Here is a 21,455-nt window from a genome sequence, read left to right as displayed (position 1 = left end):
TACCTTAAATACTACTTTCAGGATCAATTGGAGCCACTTCTATGTGGAATTGTATTCCTGTCTTCTTTACTTTTGGTGGCCTTAACTTCATGTTGGTTTGCAATTATAATATTGACAAAGTTCCAGTGAAACTCTGCTTTTCATCGGCATGTTTTCTTGCCATGGTCCTTAATTTATAAGCATATGTTTTCTCCACACAGATATTATATATGGAATAATTGGGATATATTGTATAAAAATACTTCTTTGTTTTTAGAATATTGGTTCCGAAATAATATCCTATTGGTGAGCCAACTTGTAAATGTTTTTTTACTCAGTTCTAAGGAATTCTCATCACTTTACAAGGTCCCTGTAACACCCAAAGATTTTGCAGTTGTTTTAGATGCCATTCCCTCAGGTGTTGCTTTATTATTCAGGAACGTGTCAAGACCTCACCCTCAGAACCTACTTTCCATTAACCCTGTTGACTCATTAGTAGGAAAGGTTTGTTTCTCCTTTGGTCCATTCAACAACAGAGCGATACAAACCTTGTTTCAGCAGATGTTTTACCTTAAGTCATGCCTTATTGGAACGGTTGTATTGCTAATATCTGTTGGAAAAAAGTTTGGATGTTGCCACACACATATCTACTTGTTAACAAAATTAAGGAAGTTTCCTTTAAAATTATTCATAAATATTATCCTGCCAACCACTATATGATGAAGTTTAAGAAAAACATAAACTAAAATTGTACCTTGTAATGACCACCCAGAAACGGTGTTGCATCTTTTTTGGCATTGTATTCATGTAATGAAACTGTGGCAAGACATCAGTAGATTTATAATTGAACACATTTATGAAGATTTTACACTATTGTGGAGAGATGTACTGCTTGGATTATTTACCTATGATAGAAATAAGTTGAAACAATTTTATGTAATTAATTTCATTATTCTTTTGGCCAAATTTCATATTCACAAATGCAAATGTACAAACAAAACACCACATTTTCTTACCTTACAAAAAGAAATTGAACTATATTTTAAGACAATTAAATATATGTGATATTGTACCCCCTAGCCCAATTATCCTTTGTATGTTATTTATATATATTTATGTTTCCCCATGTTCTTAACATATTGATTTGTTGAAAAAATAAGTGCTATCACTTGTGCTTTCATGACTTACCTGGAGCCCTATTGAGATGTGCCCTTTGTAATGTCAATGAGGCGTTAAGTGAAACGACAAGGAGACGGAAGTGCCAGCATTCTCATGGTGGACCAGTCATTGCTGCATGCTGACTCTCTCACACTTTAGCCAAGCCCACATATCGTTCACTAACCCGTACAGTAGGTGGCGGCAATACACCTTATAGTCTGCCATAAAAATCCAAAGAAGAAGAAGCCACCGTCAACAGGAAAATACTAATGGGAAGATGGTGGAACTACATGTTCTGTTTGAATCAGATGGCGCGTCGAGTGGAGATGAGAATGATTGGAATCAGCGGCGAATACGAAAGGAAATAAGTTAAGTAAAGTGGTAGTTGAAGTTGGTAAATCCAAGCCTAGTTCTGATATTTTTTTGGGGTGAGAGTGAGGGTTTTGAATTGATGGAGTTACCTGGGAGATTCATTTTAAGTCTGAAAATCGTGGATGCGTTGGAGAAGGTGAGCGTAACAAGAAGTGGATTTATTTTGGTTTTCTATCTATCAGTAGAACAGACAGAGCATACTCTGCGCTTCAATAAGATATTGGATTTTAGTGTGTGGATCTTTGAAGCAGTGTGCCTATCAAGGGGGGGGGGGGATGTCTTGGGTGGTGCAAAGGATATATGTGAAGAATTGGATCAAGTGGTTGGTGCTCACCATCTGGCCCACGTGGTTGATAGTGGGGAAGCCCGCTCTATTCATTCTAATGTTTTTTGAAGAAGAGTTTCTCCCTTCTCATGTGTATTTGTGAGACACCCTGTAAAAACCTTAATGCCCAAACCCATGCAGTGTGATAAATGCAAATTTATTTGGTTAAGTGTGTATAGATGAGAGGAGTATTGTATGCCAGCAGAGCATATATGCTGCAATTATGGTGGTGAACATGGGCCTGAATTCCTTAAGTGCTCTGTTAGTGTGAAGGAGACAGGTGGCAAGAATAAGGGCTGTCCAACATGACTCCTACGGAGGTGGTGAGAAGAAGGGTAGAAAGGAGTGACGTTGAAGAAATAATGGATTTTAGGCATTACAAGGAATCCTGTCGACCTCACATGCCCCTGTAGGGATGTTATTTGAGCTGTGACTGAAGGACTGGGAATGTTTTTGATTTAGTTACTGTATTTTATATGATGTCGTTGTCCCCCACCACAGCTTTCCCGCAATATACTTTTTTTTTCACTACCTCTAACAGTAGGTGGCGGCAATACACAGTAGGTGGTTGTCTGCCATTAAACCTCAAAAAGAAGAAGAATCCACACCCACTAACAAGCCAACGCAGCCGGTTCGAACACTCCTAGCAGCAAAAGTGAACATTTTCCTTGTCGATTTCAAGGAAGTTTCCACAACGTCTCACATAATGAGGTAAAGTACATATATTTACACGTATGTGATTTAGATGGCTTTCAGTAATAAATTACCAAACGCATTTCACCACGCTTAAACACTAAAAACTTCGCTCGAGGTGTTCTAGCTAGCTAACGTTAGCGTCGTAAGCGTAACGTTACCTCGTGTTGTATACAGTATTCAGGGAACTCGCTAGCTAGCTATTGTGCTAGAGCACGCCCCTTACTTGTTTATTAATACTTCAATTTGAACGTCGTTTAATGTTTGTGTTCAATACTTTGAATCAAGTTTATGAATGTGTTCATTTGCCAGAGGCGAGAGGGGTCGAGGCCGTGGTGGCCGTTTTGGGGTTCGGGGGGGAGGACCTGTGCCAGGGTAAGCACCTTCTGAGCACCACACTGAACATTGCAAAGTGTGCGCTCTAAGTAATGTTTGAGGTAAATTATATTTAAACTCAAACCAACTCAGGAAATGTATTGAAATTCAAATGCATTTATAAAATTAATCTGTGAAATTGCCCTGTCCGTTTGTAGATTTCGCCCATTTGTCCCTCACATCCCCTTTGACCTCTACGTGGTGAGTATTCTTGTTCAGTTTCAAAGAAATGACATGTTGATGTTTTGAACACAAGTTATGGTTAATATTTCCATCCTTGAGCTTCCACATTTCTTCTCAAGACCCTGCTTCACAGCACTCTTTAGATGCAGAGTTTCCTTCTACTAGAGATGATTGATGGGAAGATGTTGCTACTTACATAATACAACGTGATGACTGAGATTATATTTGTACCATTATGTGTTAATAAATATCAATTTCCCCATCAGTGTGAAATAGCCTTCCCTCGTCTGAAGCCTGCCCCCGATGAGACAGCCTTCAGTGAGGCCCTACTGAAGAGGAACCAGGACCTTGGCCCCACCTCTGTTGAACAGGTCTGTGACTAAACACACACGTGCACACATGACCATTTACTCTTTTAAACATGTTCACATGCAGCAGACCTTACAACTGGAGTAATTCAAGTGAGGTGGTCTGATGAGAGAAGAGAAAACCTCAACCAATTTCTAAAGACTGGTGACATCCAATGGAAGCGGAAGGAACTGCAAGAAGGTCCTTTAGAAATCTGGATTCCCAATGAAAACCCATTGAAAAGAGTGACCTCAAAATTATTTATTTATTCTGAATGGTTCTTCCTCTGGGTTTCACCTGCTACATAAGTTATGTTATACTCCAACAGTTTTAGAAACTTCAGTGTTTCCTATCCACATCTACAAATAATATGCATATCTTCTGGGGATGAGTAGCAGGCAGTTGAATTTGGGCATGCATTTCATCCGGACGTGAAAATACTGCCCCCTGTCACCAAGAAGTTAAGAAAGAAATGGAACGAAATGGGGAGGGACCTACTTGAATTTGTCAAATAGAAACTTGTTTTCTGTTTGGAGTAAATGGTTTCTGGTGCTACAGAATCAGCAGAAACCAGGTTTCCATCCAACCTTTTTATGAAAGTAAATTACATGAAGGATAAAAAAATGTCACAACAGGTCTGATGGAAACAGCAAATTTGTTACCTTTCCAAATGTTGAAAAAACAAAATACGCTAGACAAGGTGGGATCTTTTTGTGTCGATAAAATTAAGTGTGAGATGGTGGTGGAAATGCCTTTTTATTCACAACTATTTGTATAATAACTATCATATCAAAGTAAACTGGGAGTCACGCAATGATATTGTGTGGTCCTCTCACTACGACTCGGGAAAACATGCTTTATTTAGCTACAGATGAAGTATGTTATGAACTTTACAGGGTGGTCAAATCAAACTTCATTTGCCAAATACAACAAATGTAGACTTTACTGTGAAATGCTTACTTACAAGCCCTTAATCAACGGTGCAGTTCAAGAAGAAAATATTTACAAAGTAGACGAAAATAAAAAGTTATAAAAGTAACATAACAAGAATAACAACGATGCTATATACAGGAGGTACCGAGTCAGTGTACAGGCTAGTTGAGGTAATCTGTAACTGTACGTGGGGGTGAAGTGACTGCAGATGTAACAAACAAACCGAGAGTAGTAAGGGGGGATTCTTATGAATTGTTCCGCAGTGTAATGGCTTGGGGGTAAAAGCTGTTGAGGAGCCTTTTGGTCCTTGACTAAGCGCTCCGGTACCGCTTGCCGTGCGGAAGCAGAGGGAACGGTCTATAATTTGGGTGACTGGAGTCTCTGACAATTTTATGGCCTTTCCTCTGACAACGCCGATTATATAGGTCCCGGATGGCAGGAAGCTTGGCCCCAGTGATGTACTGGGCTGTTCGCACTATTCTCTGTAGCACCTTACGGTCAGATGCCGAGCAGTTGCCATACCAGGCGGTGATGCAACTGGTCAGGATGCGCTCGATGGTGCAGCTGTAGAACCTTTTGAGGATCTGGGGGCCCATTCCAAATCTTTTCAGTCTACCGGGGGGTTGTTGTCGTGCTTTCTTCAGGACTGTCTTGGTATGTTTGGACCATGATAGTTTGATGGTGCTGTGGAAACCAAGGAACTCCTGAGGGGCTCCAGTGTTAAGGACCGGCGTGGCAGATATATTGTTGCCTACTCTTACCAACTGGGGGCGGCCCGTCAGGAAGTCCAGTGCATGGTGATGAGCTTGATGTTCCTTTCCAATACATTTTGAGGGTGTTATTCTGGTGATATGTTGATCAATGTTTGACTGTCATTTTAACAAACTAAAATAATCTCTCATCATGTAGGTGGCCTACCTGCACTGGATCTGTGAGCTGTTGGCTAGAGTGCACTTGCCAAGACCAGAGATTTGCTGTATAACACATTTCTTACCAAACCAAAAGTCGAGTTGAGAACGTGATAGAAACCCATTTAACTTGTATTTTTGTGTTCAGTACATGGGAATTTAACCTCTACAGTTATGTGCTCTACGTCATTGCGCACACTGTAATTTGATTTGAAACACATCTCTGGTGAGAAAATGGATTTAGTTTTTATGCTGATTTTAGAACATTCACATGAAAATTTGTCACCAATTGGATGGAAGCCTAGCTACTGTCAGTAAACTAAATCCACAACATTCGATACAGATCAAAGGTAAGATCATCAGTACATAGTTACATCAGATAATGATAAACAGTCACCAAACTGCTTCATTAAATATGGTACTTAAACATTCATGGTTAACTTGTTTTTCCCTTCCCCAAGGGAATGATTCTGGCTGGATCCCCCCACAGATACAATCATGTTACTATCTACTGCAGCCCTCCCCCTCCACACACAACACCCGTTCTGCCAGTCACATTCTGTTAAAGGTCCCCAAAGCACACACATCCCTGGGTCGCTCGTCTTTTCAGTTCACTGCAGCGAACAACTGGAACGAGCTGCAACAAACACTCAAACTGGACAGTTTTCTCAATTTCTTCATTCAAATACACAATCATGGACACTTACTGACAGTTGTGGCTGCTTTGCACTACTTTCTTGCCCTTTGTGCTGTTTGTGCCAAATAATGTTTGGCATGTTGTGTTGCTGCCATGCTATGTCTTATGTCTCCCTTTATGTAGTGTTGTCTCTCTTGTCGTGATGTGTTTTGTCTTATTTGTATTTAATTAATTTTTAATCCCATTCCCTGTCTCCGCAGGAGGCCTTTTGGTAGGCCGTCATTGTAAATAAGAATTTGTTCTTAACTGACTTGCCTAGTTAGGTAATAAACATTTTATTTATCAATCCATATCCACAGTAACTCAAATACAGGAAAATAGTTACTATTTCCCATTACAAATACCTAATACGTTGTAAGATCTGGCATGTCTGCAATGTTCTCAGGCAAGAACTGTTGTGGCAGGGATGTGGATTTCAAGTGCTCAACAAGTTGTGTGTTTATGGCAGTTTGATTTCAGACACTTGGTGGCAGCCTACTCCATAGTATAGTGGCGCCCAATGTTTTACTTCACTCCAGCTGTCTGCTTCATAGACCTGTATTCTGACATGTTTCTCAAACCATTTTGAACCAGTGTCCAAGATGACTCCAGTTAGAACTAGCACGTTAGAACTGCCGTCAGACAGTGGTTTTACCTTTTCTCTCTTTCTTCTAGTCATCCATCTTGTCACTGGTCACCAAAATTACCAACGTCATTGACAACTTCATCGTTTCAGCTGGGGCTGATGAAGTGGTACGTACTACAGTGTCAGATTTCATCTCACCAGAGAAATACTGTTTGAATCCTCAAATGCAGGGATGAGGGTATTTCAAACCAGTTAGTTGAGTTGAATGTGACTAATTGTTTTCATACTTTTCTAACTCTAGGAAATTGAGGAAATGAGACAGGTAGGCTCCTACAAGAAAGGCACCATGACAACAGGACACAATGTTGCAGACCTTGCTGTCATTCTGAAGATATTGCCTTCTGGTAAGTTTTTACCTAAATGCATTTCTAATGTCACTATTACGTTATGATCACTACTCAGAGGAAATGGGGTAGTGGATGGAACATGGTCAGCTGACCACTAATATGTCTTTCTCCCAGTGGAGACAGTGACTGCTCTGGGAACCAAGGTGGTGGAGACCCTACGCACACAGGACCCATCGGAAGGTAATGCAAATCACTTTTCTTTACGTTCTCATCGGTCTTAGAACCTAATCAAGTATCTGGCGTAATTATACACGATTTTAGGTCTGGTTTTCTGAGATTATATTGGTAATCAACAGTATGTGTTTGAATATGTTTCCCCAGTGCTCTCCATGCTGCCCAACGAGACGGGCTTTGAGATCAGTTCGGCCGACGCCACTGTGAAGATCCTCATTGCCACCGTGCCCCACAACATGCGAAAGCTGGAGCCTGATGTGCACAGTACGTATAGCAAGGATTAACAGTCGCACTCTTACAAAGGATGGGGGGGTGGATGGAGGCAACCAGAGTTATGCAGATGGTTTAGCTGTTAACCTTTCACTTCTACTGTGCATCCTCTGATCGAAGAAGCCAGTTGTTGAAATATTGCTGTTATAGCTGACACGAGGGACTAAAACATCAATGTCATCAGGTTTAGCCAGACATATTGAGTGATTCTGTTTGTCTCCCTTCTCCACAGTCGATATGAAGCTCCTGCAGAACTCCCTGGCTGCTGTTCGCCACGCTCGCTGGTTTGAAGAAAATGCCTCCCACTCCACGTGAGCTGCCAATGCGAACTCCCACCCACCTATGGCTTCATCAGTGGTTTATTTTAACGGTCAATTTTGGATTGAATAGAGAATGGAAATGTTGTTGTTAAATATACCTATCCAAACATGTCAATTTGTGTGTGTGGTCTGGTTCTGCCCTATCAGGGTGAAGGTCCTGGTCCGTTTGCTGAAGGACCTGAGGATCCGCTTCCCAGGGTTTGAACCCCTTACCCCCTGGATGTTGGACTTACTGGTGAGCCCCATGCACAACTGTCTGCATACAACATAAATTGAGTGTATGTCTGTCCTGACCCTATTTAATAAGCAAACTAGTTGTCGTCGTTGGAAAGATTGTTTAACCTGAAGAGGTGTAAAAAAGCACTCATATGTTAATGTGCTCATTAGACTTCAGTGTTGGCCTAATTCTAATTTCCTGAACCTCATGTAGTGGGCCTGCTCCTAAAGAGCTTAATTTAGAGCAGAGATTTTGGTCTGCTCAGCAGTTGGAGACGTACTCAAGGGTCACTAGGTGTAATTTATTACCCACGCGAAATGGACTTTGCGAGGCAGAAGAAATGGCCGGCCCTGCTATTTTAGCGTTGAAACGAAATCGTCAATATGTGTACTGGCACAAGACGCTGCCTGAATAGTCTGTTTTTCCGTGGTGAAGATTTTCATTTTCTCTCGCTCTCTGTTCAGGGTCACTCTGCAGTCATGAACAACCCCAGCAGACAGCCGCTAGCCCTCAATGTGGCCTTCAGGCGGAGCTTGCAGATGCTGTCATCGGGGCTTTTCTTGCCTGGTTCAGCTGGAATTGCAGACCCCTGTGAGAATGGACACTACCGTGTATTCACTGTCATGAACCTGGAGCAACAGGTACTTGCCTGCTGGCCACCCTCATTACATTTTTGGTCATTTAGCAGATGTTCTTTTCCAGAGTGACTTAACAGGAGCAATTAGGGTTAAGTGCCTTGCTCAAGGGCACATTGACAGATTTTTCAGGTAGTCTGCTCAGGGATTCAAACCAGCAACCTTTCGGTTACTGGCTCAGCACTCATAAGCGCTAGGCTACCTGCCGGCCCGTCACTTATCTTGTAAGAGTGTAAACCTGAACTTTCTGAATGTTATCTTGAATTATTCTGTTTGAATTCCATTTTTTTAGCTTGTCTAAACCGTAGTCTGCAAGACAGTAGTCGTGGCCTAATTTATAATACTAGTGTATCAAACAATACATTTTCAGTGTCTTCTTCACCATACCAAGATGCTGACATAATATTTGCTCTGTCCAGGACATGGTGTGCCTCACCGCTCAGACCCTGGTGAGGTTGCTGTCTCATGGCGGCTACATGAAGATTCTGGGTCTGGATGGAGACGCTAGCCGTAAGTCAACTCACCTGAACTTGAGGCATTTACAGCACTTTTATTAGTGATTGAACTTTCTCTCCCACACGCGTTTACCTGTTCTGTCCTCTCTGGTCAGATCTAGTGGTGGAGACATCCACGTGGGATGGAGTGACAGTGAAGCCTTCTGAGAAGGCATATGAGAAGATGCCGGAGGTGGAATTGGAGGTGGACGATGATGATGATGATGATGATGCAGAAATGGAGAGCATGGATGCTAAAGAGGTCATGGACACTAAAGAGTGATTGTGGTGACATACTTTTTCAGTTTGTCATTCAACTGTTTTGAATGGTTTCATTCTGAGGTGGGATGGGGATTTATTTTTTATTTTTGTACTGTCTCCTACCCGCGCCTAGTTTAAGGGCTTGTTTTGTTTTCAGACAACCCTGATACTAGGGACACAAGATGTGGCTTCCAATGTTTTTTATGTTTCGGTTTATATCAAGTCGAAACAGAAATTGAACTATTTTCTCTTGGCTTATTGTATTGCAAAGATTTGATTAAAAAAAACGTATTGAAAATTCTGATTTCTATGGTCCACTCACAATTGATGGTGCTCCATTGTACAGTTTCTCACTGTCAAAAATGGATAGATCATGTCAGTTTGTCTGAAGTTACTGAGCAGCCAGTGGAGACTTGCCTCGGTTTATAATGTCATCTGGACTATTACATACAGCAGTGGTGTTGTCAGTAATAACTGGGCTTTAATCAGTGAATCCAATTATGGAGTCCTTTGACGGCAGACCTGGAAACAGTCATAATCGTTACAGGGGCTGTGAAGGGGGGGAGGCTGCTAGCGCTCAGCAATAAAAACCCAAGGCTGGCTTATTGAGGTTCTCTGGCTAGACGGAGATCTTGATCGAGCCATGGCTGATAGATGATATTCTATTTTGTTTGATTTAAGTGCACAAAATACTATGTTATTGGCCCTTAAACTCAAGGATATATTCTGCCCCGCACAGTGAACAGAGCTTTTTCAATGTGTTAACCTTTTCTTGAATAATAAAGCTGAATAAACATGCCGTAGTTATTGTTGATTCTCCAGCTGACTAACCACATCCCCTTTCAAATGGAATGTTGCAACTGTGGTATTGGAGTACTTGTCCTCAGATGGCAGAGGTTTAAACTTTTGCATCCTTCCGAGTGTTCCAACCATTCTGAGAAAAATGCTGTTGTGTCAGTAAGTGCTTGCTATTGTTTAAGTTTTTTTTTTTTCTCGTCAGTGGTACAAATTGGCTCTTGGACCTTGACAATGGTTAGCTTTTCATTGGGTTGTTTTGCAGTATGTCTACCTGTATACTGGTTGAAAATGGCAGATTTGGACAAGTATCTAAATTGAACCTCTGTACTGTAACATGCTATACATGAGATCAGAGCTCTGGCTCTGCGCTTCAGAGCTCTGGCTCTGCGCTTCACAGCTCCGTATGGGTTTTGACACAGCCGTTCTGAACTTGCACCACGTAGGACAAGGTGCCCCATCCCTCCCCCTAATTGGGCATCTTTAAAATATATTTTTGCTGTAAAGTAGGATTACCGGTACTCTGTATTTCAAAGATGAGACGATGAGGGTAATAAATACAACTTTGATATACAAGCAAGCCAAACACCGGTGAGTACAAATGGGTACTTCACATTACCATATGAAACTTGTAATATAGTGTCAACGTTTATAATCACTGTTTGATGTACAGTTACTAGATGTTATGGTGTTATACTCTGGGTTGTACTGAACAGAATGAGACCATGTTTGTTGTATTGTGAAGATTTGCAGTCAACCACACATCTGAATGCACTCATGACTCCATTCTATGCTCACCAATTATGACCTGCTTTGAATTGTCTTGAGAAAGCCTAAGCACTGTAAGATGATATTTTATCTTTTTGCTAGTCATGTTGGCAATGGAACAAGCTTTCAAATTATACCCACCTGACCCAGATTGTGATTTATAATGGGCTGTTTTTTGATTGTGTAAAGGCGGGGCTGCAGGGCTGTGTTCCATACAAGTGTTCTTGCTCTAGTTCCTCAATGGCAGAGCTAGGAGACTCAAGTCTTCAACTATAAGGTGATTTGTCTTTTAGTCATAAGTGCATTGAAATTATTTAGGAACTGTTCACACTTTGTAGAGGTGTGGCCAGTTGGAGACACCAGTTAGTCCTCTCACTCAAACCCATATTTGTCTTATGTTGCACCTACCACAAAATTTCCAAGAATGTTCTTATGTTACTGAATGTATCCAGTGTATTTTTAGATTTCATTACCAACAAATGTGGCAAAGTACAGTAAATGTAAAATCCACATAAAATCAACTAATGTTTGGAATGCCTTGTCAGGTGAACTGTTGTCCTTTTAGTCTAATTTCCACAATCTCAACTGCTCCCTTTTAATGGGTATGCATATGATTTCCATATTTCTGTAAGAAACATTTCAATTATCCCTGTCCATATAAGCCAATTTCCACACATGTAATTAAGCAATTTATGTCTTTGGAATTCAGTGACTGGGGACAATGTAATTAAATTTGCATGATAGAATTTGGCCTTCAGCAGAGGCTATCCCGTTGCTATGCTGTAGCAGAGCCATTCTGATAAGAATAGAAAAAGGTAAAATGACTGGAGGCAAAACAATTATAATTCACAGCCTCTAACCCCATTTGACATTTTGGAGCTGGTATTTGACGAGAGGTGTGTGTGTGTGTGTGTAGGCCTGTGACTGTCATGGATTTTGGATGACTGTAGTTGGTCAGCCAAATGATAATCGTGAATAGCAAAAAATATACAGTATAAGTTAACATACACTTAGGCTCAAGTTATAGCTCATTTTTCAAACACTCAAACTACAGTTTTGGCGTGTCGGTTAGGACATCTACTTTGTGCCATGAGACAAGTAATTTTCCCAGCAATGATTTACAGATTATTTCACTTATAATTCACTTCATCACTATTCCAGTGGGTCAGAAGTTAACACTAACTTGACTGTGCCTTTAAACAGCTTGGAAAATTCTAGAAAATTGTCATGGCTTTAGAAGCTTCCGATAGGCTAATTGACATCCTTTGAGTCAATTGGAGGTGTACCTGTGGATGTATTTCAAGGCCTACCTTCAAACTCAGTGCCTCTTTGTTTGGCATCATGGGAAAATCAAAAGAAATCAGACAAGACCTCCGAAAATAAATTGACCTCCCACAAGTCTGGTTCATCCTTGGGAGCAATTTCCAAATGCCTGAATGTACCACGTTCATCTGTACACACAATAGTACGTAAGTATGCTGACTCAGATTGAGTAAACTGAGTTGTTCTTTCACTCAGGAACTCTCTTCTTCCCTCCCAGTCAGCATCTCATGGGAACAACAGTGAGACATAACAGAAACCTAATTTGCAGCAGGGTATACTGCTGTCCCAACGCCATGTTCATTTTGCCAAACAAGTGATCTGTTCATGCTGCACAAAATTCACTTTATATGAGCTTCTTATGTGGTGATATTCTGGAAAACAGCCACCCATAACTATTGTAACATGACATCTTTACTGATATGGTCATTGATATAAATCTAATTAACAACATATATATAGGATATCTTGGCTGTACTGGGGGGTACTCCTATTTATCCTAAAATAGCCCAATACTGGAAACAACAGTACATTAATAAATAACAAAGCCGCACTTAGTTTTGTTTAGCATGGAGCCCTGAGGAGTGGTGCAGTAATCTGTACTTGAGAGGGGTGCAGGGCTAGAGGTCACCAGAGAGGAAGCTGACATGACAGACTCTCACACTTTGTTAACCCACTAATGGACGGACCTCCCTCCCCACCACTTACCCCTCCCTTTCATGGACTGTTTTAGCAAAACTGAGGAAGGAAATATAATGCAGGAACAGGTTGATAAAAATTGTGAAAATCAACAGTATTAACCATAGATGAAAATGAAATAGTGTGTATACATAGCTAGGTTTCCATCCAATTGGTGACAGATTTTCATGCAAATATTCCCAAATCTGCATAAACAAAATATGCACATTTTCCCACCAATGGTGTTTCCAACAAACTGAATTGTTGCGGATAAAAATCAGTACGTGATGACATAGTGCATACAAAATGTACTTTTTCACTAACGTTTTCATGTACTGAATAAAAATGTAAAGTTCAATGTGTTTCCATTGCATTTTCAATGCTAATGATAGTTTTGTCACAAAAACTGTTGCTTTAAATGTCAAATGTACCTACTCTGGTCTTGGCGAGTGCACTCTAGCCAACAGCTTGCATATACAGTGCAGGTAGGCTAGTCTACGTAATGAGATTATTATGGATAAGAGCAAGAATAGTTTTATTTGTCAAATGGCAGTCAAGCACCGTTCATGTCAAGACCCTCGATATTTGTTGGAAAGGAGCATCAAGCACATCATCGTCCACTTTCACCACCCTGTGAAGTTCATCAGAATGTATTTAATCTTTAGCTTAATAAATGTCATAGTTTAACAAGTCATAGACCAACCGCCATATCATTGAGTGACTCTAAATTTGCTTCGATAATATGAGTATTCAATATTTGCACATAAAGGATTTTCCACCATCATTTCTTGCATACTTCATTTGTACCGAAACTTCCTGTTTCCATCAAAGCTGTCGTGATTTTTTTTGTTCAATATGACTTTACTCACATAAAAATGGTGGATGGAAACGTGCTAAGATAGACAGAGGAAATAAAATCCAATGCTATGGTGGCACAGTGCCAGAGCGCAACATGATTTCCCTAGTCTGTAGTGGAACAAGACATGGTTTTCTTGTTACCCGTTGGGTTTGATGTAAAGGTCATGGTTGAATATGAAATATTCAGTGATCAAGCAAGTAAAAAGGATATATAGAAGCATCTGCTAGTCTGTGCTAGCACAAAATACAGTGCCTTCAGAAATCATTCACACCCTTTGACTTTTTCCACATTTTGTGTTACAGCCTGAAATGAAAATGGATTAAATAGAGATTGTTTGCCACTGGCCTACACACAATAACCCATAATGTCAAAGTGGAACTATACTGAACAAAAATATAAACACAATATGCAACATACATAGGCCCTCCCACTTGGGAGCCAGGCCCAGCCAATCAGAAGGAGTTCTTCCCCACAAAGGGGCTTTATTACAGACAGAAATACTCCTCAGTTTCATCAGCTGTCCGGGTGGATGGTCTCAGACGATCCCGCAGGTGCAGAAGCTGCATTTGAAGGTCCTGAGCTGGCGTGGTTACACGTGGTCTGTGGTTTTGAGGCTGGTTGGACATACTGCCAAGTTCTCTAAAACGATGATGGAGAAATTAACATTCAATTCGTGCAGTCAGCATGCCAAAACTTGAGACATCTGTGGCATTGTATTGACTGACAAAACTGCACATTTTAGTGGCCTTTCATTGTCCCCAGCACAAGGTGCACCTAGGGGCGGCAGGTAGCCTAGTGGTTAGAGCGTTGGGCCAGTAACTGGAAGGTTGCTGGATCGAATCCCTGAGCTGACAAGGTAAAAAAAATGTTGTCCTGCTGCTGAGCAAGATGAATGTACTTTAGTGCGAAAAGTGCAAAGGACAAAAAACAACAGCAAAGGACATTGTGAAGATGCTGGAGGAAACAGGTACAAAAGTACCCATATCCACAGTAAAATGAGTCCTATATCGACATAACTTGAAAGCAAGGAAAAAGCCACTGCTCCAAAACCGCCATAAAAAGCCAGACTACGGTTTGCAACTGCACATGGGGACAAATCGTAAATGTCCTCTGGTCTGATGAAACAAAAATAGAACTGTTTGGCCATAATGACCATTGTTATGTTTGGAGGAAAAAAGGGGACTTGGCTCCCTCTACTGGGAGTACACGGGTTGGGCACCCCGACACGCATGGCTCCAAGCAGAGTTAATTAGGGAGCCATGGAGGCCATAAAAGGAGCACTGTGGCACACCGCGGGAATAACAGAGAGACCGACACATAACAGAAGCTAAGAAGAAGGACCAAGCCAAATCTACGTGATTTCGTTGTTATGTTTATTTTATTGCCTAGTAAAATCGTGTTTGCTGACTAGAACCTCCCTGTCTCTGTGTTAATCTCTGCACGCTCAACCCAACACCCCACGGTTTACCAGATTGGCCACAAGGGAGATAAACCGCTTGGTTGAAAGCCAGTTCACTGGCAAATGTGATTTACGAGGGGCGTCTCCCTTCCTTGTTTTTCTCCTATAATTATTTTTTTATTTGTCAAATGGATTTGTTGAGTTTATTGCTCTGTAAACTGCTGTTGGGTGAGAGGAAAGATAAGCCCTAGAGAAAGAATACCACAAAAATGTGAGGGGGAAGGAAGACATTAGGGTGAGGAAAAGACTGTAGGATTCTACAGCTTTTCAGGGAACAGAGGAAGGATTAAGGGGGCCACAATGTTCATGGCATTCACATGGAAATGTACAGAATGCAATTTTCACTCAAGCATTTTGCTTCACCTACACAGCTTGCTTATAATGTATGGTGCCCTAGCTTTATTTTAAATATAATATCGGAAGGCAATGACTATTATAATCTTCCCACGCCAAGTCTCAAGAAATGTCTCTCTGCTATTACATATGCCTGATGGTGAAGGAATGGCAGTAGGTTGTCAGTCAGTCACAAAGCAACGATTATGTCTTGACACAATGAAGATGGGTGGAAAGCATTTTTGAAAAGATATGACAATCATACATTTTACACGAGTGAGAGTTATGACTTGACATGCACAAAATAGGGAAAGGGGGATAGGTAGTTAGTTGCACAAGTGAATGCATTTAACCGAAATGTGTCTTCTGCATTTAACCCAACCCATCTGAATCAGAGAGGTGCGAGGGGCGTTCTTAATCGACATCCACTTCATCGGCCCCCAAGGAGCAGTTTACTGCCTTGCTCAAGGTCAGAACAGCAGATTTTCCCACTTTACCGGCTCAGGGATTGGAACCAATGTCTTAACCTGCTAGGCTCCCTGAGGCTGAGAGAACATGTTTCAGTTTTAAAGCTAATAGCTGTAATGATCCCAAGGTGAGGGATTCAGCTCAGTGGCAGATTGACCACGAATAGATCATGCCTCCAAAGATCAGGGCCGGATTACCGAACGGGTGTGCAGAGCACGTACCCCGGGGGGCCCGGCCTCCAGTGTCAGGGGCCCCCAGATAGCATATGATTGAAAAATGTGTAGCATTGCAGGAAATGAGCTTTAAAATTGCAACATTTTGCCTCAGCCTAAAGGCAAAATGTAAACAAAAGCATGAGATGAGCTGTAAAACAGCTAATTTTCCCCCTGCCCTGTGACAACGGGGTAGAATTACAGAAAAAGTGCTTTAAAACAAAAAAAATCTCTGCACCATGGCAATATGTGTTGAAATGCAGGAAGTTATCAGATTTCCTGAACCTCTCTGTGGGCCCCTGGAGGTCGTTGCCCGTGGCCCCAAATGCAGTAGTTGGCGGCCCTGACCACTGCCTTCACATGTCACAAACAATTGAATCAGAAAACAATATTCGCTCGCTATATGAGTATGGTTACCTGCACACAATAATGACATTATTGTGGATAGTCAGATTAATATAACAGTTCGATTAAAACGTTAGGTTAATTAACCTATATGCTTTGCAAGAAGAACGATTTTCCCTAATAATCCTATTTACATGGACACATCTGAAACCAGGCTACCTGATGACACACTGATAAATGCAGAAGATCATCAATCAAAAGAAATGTTCTACCATTGTGACTGTGCTATTTTTGGAAAGCATTTTTGATTCTGAGTTCGGGCATATAACGTTTGTTTGTGAAAACTACTAAACGCATACATTCTGTTGTTTCGAACTCATTTCAAAGAGGGAGGCTCTCTCGGTTGGTGCTAGCACCTCCGCAGATCAAATACACAGCTGGAACGTCGGTGTTTAGGCCTACATAATTCGAAAGATTGCTGGTGTTTTAATTGGTGTATGCTTACTTAGGTTTTGACTTTACGCCGATTAAGATAAACAGAGTAATGTGTTTAAATGACTATTGCATAATCTGCCTACTGCCATAATCAGTTCAATATAGAATTATTACTGTCCATGTAAACCTACTGTGTGTGTGTAACCTGATATACATGTTCAACCCCCGATATTTTATGAGAAAGATGCATGCACTCAACAACTGGTAACATTTCTTTCAACATAGACTGTTGGACATGCTTTTAAATACAGCTCCTTTGTGGTAGAATTATTTACCATTGTGCTAATTGCTTGAGAATAAATATTTGTATAGATCCACTCCTCATTTCTCGCATTCTCTCTCCTTCCCTCCCGCTCCAGTGGAAACGAAAGCCTACCCCTGTGCATGAATGAGTAAGACGCCGCCACGAGGTGAACACACACACTTTCATACAAGCACATACACACTGTTCCAGCGCCAGGCAGTCAGTCTCTACTCCGACTGGCCAAGGCTGCCTCATATGGAACTTAGCCTCATATGGATAGCCTCAAGCTATCCAGCGTAACGCTGAAATATACAGAGTACAAGGGATACTGGCATGAAACCAAACATACACACACAGACACAGGGATATACAGCTGTGTGAGGAGCCGGACACACCCTCAGACCAGACGAAGGGAGGCAGAGAGTGTGTGTGCGTGTTTATTTGACCTGTGGTTGTAGAGGATTTTCTTGGTGTGTGACGGCAGTTGTCATCTCGTGTTCTTTACCTGATGCCGTGTGATTTCCTGACCCTGGAGTTCAACAGCTGACCCATGCAGGCATAGAATCAGCTTCCCTGAGTTGTGGACCTGGAACACAGCTAAAGGTGCTGAGCAGTGCTGGTACTTTGCTAGCCTTTCCCTGGAATATTTTCTAATTGAGGCAAAATGTTCTCATGCTACAACTATGAAACAACAGGCACATTTTCTGCAGAGATATGCTACTTTGTCTGACACAGCAAATAATCAAGGACTGTCTTTGCTTAGCCTAAAATAATTGAATCAGGAAAGCCAACGCCAACTTTGTCCAGTCTGTTTTCTTTGGTAATAAGAGGTGGGAGCTAGTACCTCTCAAATTACTGACTGTGGCTGTGCATTCATTCTGTTGATTCTCCTATTTATCTTATTCTGGTTTCTTTGTGCGCACTAAAAGGAAAAACTTCATTGATGTTTTTTTGGGCCGATATCCCCCGCTTTTGTGAACCGCCTCCCAGCTGATATTTCACCTCAGTCACTGACAGTCACAGATGCCAAGACGTCGGCATAAACCGGAGCTTGACATGGAGGGAGTAAACTCAATTTAAGGTAATTGTATTGTATTTAGGCAAATGTCAAATATGTTTTTGTAGCTGCAACACATTTTAATCCATGTTAAATTATATCGCCTACAGCCAGACAGTGCACCACATGTACTCCAAAATGACTTTTGAGTGTAACGTTAGGCTATGATGTGAGAACAAATCTTTAGGCCTAATATAAGGCTAATAACGTTAGCTGGAAAACAAACAAACAGGTATACCCTCCTTATAACGTTTTAAGGTTTTGTTATGTATACATTTAGAAGTTCTAAATATTTGTTATCTGCTAGAAAAATCATTTATCTGATTTCAGACATGAGTTTATCATAGCCCTAAGCGCCCTATGACTCAATTGTTTTTGTTTTTGATAAAATACTTTATAAACAAGATGTAACGTTAGCCTATAGCATCAAATTAATAAAAGTCTTTGCCCTCGGACTGAACACTGCTCTATCTAGCCTACAAGCATTTGAAAATGCCATGCAAAGCACTTTCGATTATTGCTCCATTGTTTAGGTATTTGTTGGTGTACCGGGCTTTGATGCCAAACAAATCTCAACGAGTGCAGTTAAACAATTAAATCACTGCATATTCTTTCAGGTGCAAGCTTAATGGTCTACCAGTTTGATAGATGCAATTAACAACCATGTAGTTGTCTAGGAAAGTTCACCTTCACCATAACTTACTAAAGGGAGCTGTGACAAGTATGTTGTCACACACGTTGACATTCTTTGATGCATGGTTAATTATTCCGTTTATATTCTCAACTCCTGAGTATAAATCTGATTTGAGGGGACAGAACTGCCCAGTAACTCAGTAACTCCAGTCTGGTATAAGGGAGTCACCCTCTCATATATGTTCTATAACATGGTAGTGCAAAGGCCACTCAAACGTGACATGAAGAAAAATAGTTTGAGGGAATTCAGCTGTGATGAAGAAAAACAGCTCTTTGAACAGAGTTGAACAGACATGAAGAGACTCCAAACTGAGCCTTTTGTGTGTGTGTGTGTGTGTGTACAATAGTCTCCCTATGTCTCCCTCTTAATTAAGCTCAACAGGATAAATAATTCACAAGGACATTATTCAACAGCCTAACAGGATGAGGATGCAGGGAGAGAAACTGTTGCTGGTTTTTCTTCTGCTGCTGGGTGCCTGTCTCCAGTGGGTCCAGTCTGGCAGGTCCTCCCGGCACCGTGATTCACACCGACGCCCCAGAGAGCACCAGGACCATCGGCAGCACCGGAACATTACGCTGGCCATCATCCTACCACAGAGAAACACTGCCTACCCCTGGGCCTGGCCCCGTGTGGGTCCGGCTCTGGAACGAGCCATTGACACCATCAACACTGACCCAGCGCTCCTCCCTGGCCACCACCTGGGTTACGTGTTTGAGAACAGCGAGAATGAGGAGGGCATCTGCTCTGAGTCCATCGCCCCACTCATGGCTGTTGACCTCAAGTTCGCCCACGACCCCTGGGCTTTCATTGGGCCGGGCTGTGACTACACCTCCTCCCCAGTGGGCCTCTTCACCACCCACTGGGACATCCCCATGGTAACGGCGGGCGCCCCAGCCGTGGGCTTCAACGGAATCAACATGTACCCGTCCATCACCAACACGGGCCCCACGCACAAGAAGCTGGGCAAGTTCGGCCTCCATATCTGCAAGCACTTTGAGTGGAAGGAGCAGGTGCTGCTCATGTTCAGTGATAACAAGAAGGACGACCGACCGTGCTACTTCGCTGTGGAGGGCCTCTACACAGAGCTGCACTTGAACAACATCACCTCGGTGGACCTGGTGTTTGAGGAGAACACTGGACCAGTCAACTACTCTGACCTGCTCCACAACATCAAGCAAGATGGCCGAGGTGGGTCCCCTATATTCACTACACTTTATTCACAGCTTTGTATACTACATATTGTGAGAGCAAATCTGTTAATGTTCATTGGGTTGGTACGGTGTCTTTTCGTTTTAATTTCTGTCTGGAACTTATTTCATTATGGTTAGGCTTGTCAGCCTAAGAACAGCCTGAAAAGAACCTTCTTGGAGCATGTTATTTATTCAGCCTAAGCCCTCATGACATAGATTTCTTTGTTGACACAGCTGTACAAAAATAGCTAAACTGTATGTGCTTGTTTTCATATTTAAGATTGTGTGTGTGTGTGTGTGTGTATGTGTTTCACTTATTACCTATGATATTTGATGGTTCCTGCCCTCTGAATGATTCTTAGCAGCAGGGCTTGTTATGCGTGGATATTAGCTTTTGATCCTTGCTGCAGGGCATGGATGCCCTGGCAGCCTGAGCAAGAATTATGAGCTCAATCGATGCTGGGCAGATCAGACAACTCACTGCTGCAAATGGCCTGTCCTCAGGACAGACAGAGATAATAAGATCGGCGTCATTAGATGATACAGCAGTTTTATGAAACCCCTCAAATTGTTTTCACTGTATTTTGGTTCAGTTTACCCTTCTGCTGCCTTTGAGGAAATGGACACAGTGAGTACAAAGCAAATATAATCCATTGCTACTCCAATCTATCACTTTCTTTGCAAAGTCAAGTGAGTCAACAAATAGATAGATAAGCCTCTCGATTGGTTCTCTATGAGCTTCCCTCTCCCGTTCCCACACGGGTATAAAAACATCTCCAGAGAACACATATATTAACAGAGGTCAAGAGCCCTGCGACATTATAAGGGAGCTGCAGTCAACATATCAGATCTGTAGGTATTTCCTGCTAAACAGACTGTCATTGGGCTAATTACCCTGGCCCTTTGCTTTTTGTTGGTCTGCAGTTCATCATATCTAACCAGAGGTGAGCAAATTATGGATTTAGTCAAATTAGGGATTTGTTCAAACAAAACAGAGGTAATCCATGTCCTGGAACAAGTACTAAATATGAGTATTTCTGTTCAACAAGAAAGCATGCGTGACTTACCATGTTTCTTTTTGTTTTCACACTGTGAACTTCGTTGTTTTGGTTACATGGATCCAAATGTGTACTTTATGGAGCACCAGAAGACTGTTGTCTTTGGCTTATTCCAAATTCACAGGCATCATGGTGTGATTGATTATGGCTTTTAGTTAAGGTTTTT

The 21,455-nt window shown here is 41.7% G+C and overlaps 2 protein-coding genes across 2 annotated transcripts in view; both read left to right on the top strand.

The window, feature by feature from the left end:
* Positions 1-1,433: 1,433 nt before the first annotated feature.
* On the top strand, positions 1,434-10,113 carry LOC135520318 (interleukin enhancer-binding factor 2 homolog). The gene is made up of 14 exons (XM_064945765.1): positions 1,434-1,645; positions 2,379-2,545; positions 2,840-2,902; positions 3,061-3,103; positions 3,352-3,456; positions 6,626-6,703; positions 6,838-6,940; positions 7,058-7,123; positions 7,265-7,381; positions 7,620-7,698; positions 7,855-7,942; positions 8,389-8,565; positions 8,979-9,069; positions 9,170-10,113. The coding sequence occupies exons 1-14, from the start codon at positions 1,589-1,591 to the stop codon at positions 9,334-9,336; spliced, it is 1,401 nt and encodes a 466-aa protein (XP_064801837.1). The 5' UTR covers positions 1,434-1,588; the 3' UTR covers positions 9,337-10,113.
* A 7,408-nt stretch (positions 10,114-17,521) lies between these two features.
* The window catches only part of LOC135520317 (atrial natriuretic peptide receptor 1-like), a 60,039-nt gene continuing 56,105 nt past the window's right edge, over positions 17,522-21,455 (top strand). The window contains exons 1-2 of the mRNA XM_064945764.1: positions 17,522-18,371; positions 19,455-20,229. Of these exons, the coding sequence (XP_064801836.1) occupies positions 19,464-20,229 (766 nt within the window). The 5' untranslated portion in view covers positions 17,522-18,371; positions 19,455-19,463. The remainder of the gene's footprint in view (positions 18,372-19,454; positions 20,230-21,455) is intronic.

Source organism: Oncorhynchus masou, chromosome 29, assembly GCF_036934945.1.
Source record: "Oncorhynchus masou masou isolate Uvic2021 chromosome 29, UVic_Omas_1.1, whole genome shotgun sequence".
NCBI classification, from domain to species: domain Eukaryota; kingdom Metazoa; phylum Chordata; class Actinopteri; order Salmoniformes; family Salmonidae; genus Oncorhynchus; species Oncorhynchus masou.
The sequence above is the reverse complement of the archived record's forward strand: the minus strand, read 5'-3'. Positions and strand labels throughout refer to the sequence as shown.

Bases quoted from the DNA above. Each gene is read 5' to 3' on its own strand.
- LOC135520318 (XM_064945765.1), top strand. From the start codon at position 1,589: ATGGAGTTACCTGGGAGATTCATTTTAAGTCTGAAAATCGTGGATGCG. The intron at 2,903-3,060 runs GTAAGCACCTTC...GTCCGTTTGTAG, and splicing joins GGGGGAGGACCTGTGCCAGG to ATTTCGCCCATTTGTCCCTC. The intron at 7,382-7,619 runs GTACGTATAGCA...CCTTCTCCACAG, and splicing joins GCTGGAGCCTGATGTGCACA to TCGATATGAAGCTCCTGCAG.